General features: G+C 39.3%; 1 protein-coding gene across 1 annotated transcript in view; it reads left to right on the top strand.

The window, feature by feature from the left end:
- Positions 1-6,000, top strand: part of TTN (titin) — a 297,668-nt gene that overhangs the window by 124,511 nt on the left and 167,157 nt on the right. Inside the window, exons 90-94 of the mRNA XM_034786056.1 lie at positions 1,127-1,183; positions 1,313-1,390; positions 3,499-3,762; positions 5,193-5,285; positions 5,898-5,975. Coding sequence (XP_034641947.1) covers positions 1,127-1,183; positions 1,313-1,390; positions 3,499-3,762; positions 5,193-5,285; positions 5,898-5,975 — 570 coding nt within the window. The remainder of the gene's footprint in view (positions 1-1,126; positions 1,184-1,312; positions 1,391-3,498; positions 3,763-5,192; positions 5,286-5,897; positions 5,976-6,000) is intronic.

Here is a 6,000-nt window from a genome sequence, read left to right as displayed (position 1 = left end):
GATATGTGAAAAAAATCCCTAATATACTTTGCATGCAGATATACAGAATGACTATTACAATTAAAAAATCAAAAGTAACTTGTGGTGGGGGTGGGAGCAGTCAAGAGCAGTCATAGTACTTTCCATGGGTGGGAACTGCAAATCTATCCTAATGCAAGGGGGCTGTTGGCCTCCTACTGAAACTTAATGTGGGTTTTTTTGTTGGCCCTCTCCCAATGCCAGGAAAAGGAGGAGGGGCCAAAGAGAAATCAGGATCCTGAGACGGACAGTCCCCAGGGCCAATGCTCCAAGTCTGTGGATTGACAGGGCAGGCAGGTCAATGAGGGACTCTAGAGCCTGGGGCCCATCTTCCATGTGAGCTGGAGCTGCCTGAGCAAAAGTAGGGCAGTGGCAGAGCTCAGGAGAAAGCAGCAGCCAGAGTGGAGCTGGGGAAAGAGCAGGAGGACAGAGACAGAGAAAGAACAGGAGTACTTGTGGCACCTTAGAGACTAACAAATTTATTAGAGCATAAGCTTTCGTGGACTACAGCCCACTTAATCCAAAGAAGTGGGCTGTAGTCCACGAAATCTTATGCTCTAATAAATTTGTTAGTCTCTAAGGTGCCACAAGTACTCCTGTTCTTTCTCTGTCTCTGTCCTCCTGCTCTTTCCCCAGCTCCACTCTGGCTGCTGCTTTCTCCTGAGCTCTGCCACTGCCCTACTTTTGCTCAGGCAGCTCCAGCTCACATGGAAGATGGGCCCCAGGCTCTAGAGTCCCTCATTGACCTGCCTGCCCTGTCAATCCACAGACTTGGAGCATTGGCCCTGGGGACTGTCCGTCTCAGGATCCTGATTTCTCTTTGGCCCCTCCTCCTTTTCCTGGCATTGGGAGAGGGCCAACAAAAAAACCCACATTAAGTTTCAGTAGGAGGCCAACAGCCCCCTTGCATTAGGATAGATTTGCAGTTCCCACCCATGGAAAGTACTATGACTGCTCTTGACTGCTCCCACCCCCACCACAAGTTACTTTTGATTTTTTAATTGTAATAGTCATTCTGTATATCTGCATGCAAAGTATATTAGGGATTTTTTTCACATATCATTAAGAATGTAGCATTGATATAAAATATATTCTTTATTTTTCTAAGATATCCCTATTCCTGTTTTGCTGCCTTTTGATGTTCCACCACCAGAAGAGAAGAAAGGTAAAAGCTTATAGATTTAAAACAGGAAATGTTGTCAAACAGAACGTACTATGTTAAATCCAACTTTTTTCCTGTAGCTGTTAAATGCAAACATATATATAAATATATATATATATATATATATTTTAGAGACCAAGAAAGTTCTTGTAAAGAAAGTCTCCAAAAAGGTGGTTTCAAAAGCTCCTGAAGAAATTGCTCCACCTAAAGGTAAAATGGATTTTTACATTATTTTTTAAAAAGGTGTTTTTAAGAAAGCAATTTTATTTAATGTGGAATAATGAAAGGTTTGACTTTTTTATTTTTAAGTTATAAAGATGCATATTTAAAGCCCAAATTCTCATGCATTAGGATATTTAAAAAATATGTTCTGGAACACTGATTATCAAGACAGACGTAATTTCTCACATGATTCTAGTTAAAGGTTGTAACCGGGTAATACAAGATAAAGATTGAAAAAATGAGCATGAACTAGCATACAAGAACCTAAGCTCTGAAGATAAAAATAATAAAAACTTAGTAAAAAGACAAGCAAAACAAAGACAGAAGCTACTCTGTAAACATGTGACTGTTCTCTTAAAGTGTCATTTTATGAAATTGAGGGATGCAGCTGCCTATTTAGAAAGAGGTAGAGAACACTGTAACTTCTTGCTTAGTCAACCCAAAGGCCTTGATCTTGTAGATTATATCAGTTAGAATCAATAGTATTTTCAGTGTTTTTCTCATCATAAATCTACAAAACATTGCTATCAGCAGCTTTGATTAGGCATATGTAAAAATCTCTCTTTAAATAAATTTTTTATTTATGTGAATATTATTATTATTTTATTTTATTTCATTTTATTTTATTTTGTTAAACTTTGTCAGGAATAAAAACATTTTGGGTAAAATAACATATTCTCAAGATGCTAGTTATTTATTTCTATCTAGAAAAAGTGAGTATGTAGACAGTATACAACCTGTAAAAAAACTCCCAATGGGATTCCATCCTTTGACTTCAGTGGGCTTACAACAATGCACTAAGGACTTGATTCAGTGCCATTAAAATCAATGGGAGCCTTTCCATCAACTTCAGTGGAGGTTGGATTGGGCCATAAATGCAGAATTTAGGAAAGGTGCTAATTTCTTCATGCTCCATTTCTATTTTTTCTGAGGGTACATCTACACTACAGGGGGGAGTCGATTTAAGATACGCAAATTCAGCTACGTGAATAGCGTAGCTGAATTCGGCGTATCGCAGCCGACTTACCCCGCTGTGAGGACGGCGGCAAAATCGACTTCTGCGGCTTTCTGTCGGCGGCGCTTACTCCCACCTCCGCTGGTGGAGTAAGAGCGCCGATTTGGGGATCGATTGTCGCGTCCCATTGGGACGCGATAAATCAATCCCCGAGAGGTTGATTTCTACCCGCCGATTCAGGCGGGTAGTGTAGACCTAGCCTCAGAGTAATATTAGAACTGATCCTGTGACGTTTTAAATTAATGGGAGTTTTGCAGTTGACTTCAATGGATGAGAAAATCTGGGACAGTGTGCCTATCACCTAGAGATTGCTAAAGGATATATACTGCCTCAATATGCATCTATATCTGCCTTTATAGTGTGAATGGGAGATATGTGTGCATATCAAGGAGAGATTAGACCACTAAACATAACACGTTTCTACAGTTTCAGAGGTTGTAAAGAAGCCAGCATCCTGGCCCCAGCCCCAAAAGTAACAGGATATTATTTCAACAAAAGAAGTGTATTTAAAACATGTATACTAAGAAAATAATCCATTGTGTAGAAATAGGCCACTCAGTTTTCCTACCCTGTGATAATCTGCATCAAAAGTATGCAGATTCATTCTTAATTTTTCTTTCATTCATCTTAACTTCATTAGACAGATTTCACCCTGGTACCAGTATCTGCTGATGATATTAATTTGAAACATTTTTTTTCTTTTCCAACTTTCTCCTGCTGTTGATATATAATGAACTCAATGTAGTAGTCTTCCAGTGAACAAATAGGAGAAAATTGCCATTGAAATATGGGATTTCATATTTATAACCCAAAATAATGATATCATAATTACGTATTGAGGCGATAGCTCTGACTTAGCTAACCTATTTGTAAATTGAATAACTGTGTCTGCATGAGACAAAGCAAGTTTGGACAATATCAAGAGTAGCAAAAGACAATAAAACAGCAATATAATACTTAGACTACTGTGTAAAAATGTTTAATATGCTATTTGAATTCCATAAATAGGTATATTTCTTAAATTAAATACACACATTATGCCTTGCAAACTACATATTTTAATATGAGCAATCTTTTAAAGTTCCCAAAGTGCCAAGGAAGCCACAAGAGATCGAAGTGACTTCTGTAGCTAGAAGGAAAGAAGTTCATGAAAAGGAGGAAATATATGAAGAAAGAGAAGAGGTTTATGAACAAAAAGAAGAAATTTATGAAGAACAAAAAGAACCTTATGAAGAATGGGAAGAAGATTATGGAGAACAGGAATATTATGAAAGGGAAGAAGGTTATGAAGAAGGGGAAGAGGAATGGGAAACTTATGAAGAAAAACAAGTTTATCATGAAGAAGGTATATTAGAATTTCTTCATTTTATTAATCTTTTTTCCTCTTTTTTTTCCTTCACTTCCCCATCTCTCTATTCTCTTGGCCCTGCTCAGTATAATTAATTTGTTTTGGGCTGTATAAAAATGTCACTGCTGAATAGAATGGAACATAAATATTGAAATTACTATTAGTATTTTGTGCCATTTTCTTGACCTGTTATCTTCTAATTACCTATTAAAGAGGCCATGACCTACAAGACCTAACATTTCAGCTGCTACCAGGATTTTTAAAGGACAAACAGAACTTTTTTTTCATTTTGGGACCCTTTCATAACAAGGATACATGGGGTTTCCAGTGTGTATACAGTCTGTATACAGCTTCACATGCTGCAGTGTGGTAGTGCAGGTCTTCTTCACCCCGTCCTCTACTCTCTATGGAACTGAACCTGCACTGCTGATTTAATGGAAGTTTTGCCATTAACTTCAATGAAAGCAGGATCAGGCACCAAGCAGCTTGTGGCTGCCTCTATAAAAGGAGAAATGAGCATATAGGGAAGGAAGACTCAAGCCCACCTACAATACATCCACATTTATCTTTGTCAGGGATCTAAAGCCAACTGTAATGTATTTCCATTTATCCAGGTGCATTACAGCTGCAGTCTGTGAAGCCTATCCCAACCAGTCTTGTAGTATAAGGTTTAGAGTAGCTTTCCAGGATTTTGAGTTTGACAGAAGGAGTTATTCCTTAGTTAATCTATATTGTTTCTTTATGTATTTTTCCCCTGTGTTCAGAAGTAAGCCCTGATCTCTCTGTATTTTCTCCCCAATTGGTACATTTTGAGATTTTCTGTTGCTGTACTTTGGGGCATATTGTGCTATCAATCTGTACGTAGAACTTCCCAAATAAAGTACAGGGGAGTTATGATTGCAAATCAGTGGTAAATCATGGCCCATCATCAAGCAGGGCTAGGATAATATGAACACAGTTCAAGGTGACACATTATAGTGTGATTATTAATTTGTGGACTTTGAAGTTTGAGAGCTTTTCAAATGCACTATGAACTAGCCATAGTTTTGACACTTACATGTTTTTAATTATTTGAGAAGATTTTCCCAGCATTTCCCCCAGACAAGGCCGATTTGGGTGGAATGTGCCACAAATCTTTTCTGGAGCATTAAGAGCCATATATGTCAACAGCATGCCTCCCAATTATTTCAATGGGAGAAGAGTGTATGTAACCGAGACAGAATTTGGTCCTAAAGTCAATGGGTTAGCAACAAAACCGGAAATGAAAAGAATCCCCCATGACAACTGTTGGATGTTCACGATTGTGTGTTTTATTTGTAAAATATTATATCATCACCTAATGTTGGCCTGTCCCACCCTGAGGTAAGGTGTACTTCTTCAGGGTGTGTATTTCCTCTTCATTAACTGTGATGCTGTTTTTATTAAAGTGATTGGAGTTCCTCAGAAACCCATGCCTGAGCATATAACGCCAGCAATTACAGCTGAAAAGAAAGAGAAGAAAGAAGTGACCATACATAAAGGTACAGGATTGAGACATATCTGTATAACTAGGGTTGTGGTCACTCTGAGCAAGTTTCAGATCTTTCTTATGCTGATGTAAATCTAGGCAGTGGGATCCTCCCCCAGATCCCTGCATGCCTATCTCCCCCCTCCAGCAGAATGCATAGGGACAGGGTGCTCAGGAAGACTTGGGTCTTCCCTGTGCAATAAAATAGAGACTGGAAGGTAAAGGGATACTTGGGCAAACATCATTCAGGCAAAGGTTTTGTTATCTTCCTCTCCCCCCATGCACCAGTCCTCAAGCAGCTGTGGCCAGGTGGAGTCCTTGGCAGAGCAATGGAGTTGCACTACTAGGAAGTGGTAGTCACCAGGTCCTTCATAAGGATCCCCCTGGCCCTTACTGGGTCCCTGGAGGTCCACCAGGTTTGGGGGAAAGCTGTATGGCCCATTCCACAGGGGTCACCATCACCAGTGAACCATGTGAGTGGATGTGCAAGAGGGAATACTGGCAAAGATTAAAACATATCAAAGTCGCATTAAATGCTACAGGTCCCAGCTCTGACTGATTTTTATCTGAGTGATCATTTGCCAGGTTGTCTAAATGTTGTGACATGTCTTTAAATCGCCTGCAGTTGTTAGGAAACCTGTAGCTGAAGAAGTTGAGGTAACCACTCAAAGGCTTGAGGAGGAAGAACTCAGACTGCCTAAAGGTACTGGTACCTACTGCATGATGTT

The sequence above is a fragment of the Trachemys scripta genome, chromosome 11 (genome assembly GCF_013100865.1).
Source record: "Trachemys scripta elegans isolate TJP31775 chromosome 11, CAS_Tse_1.0, whole genome shotgun sequence".
NCBI classification, from domain to species: Eukaryota; Metazoa; Chordata; order Testudines; family Emydidae; genus Trachemys; species Trachemys scripta.
Note: the sequence above shows the minus strand (reverse complement) of the source record. Positions and strands in the feature narration are given on the sequence as shown.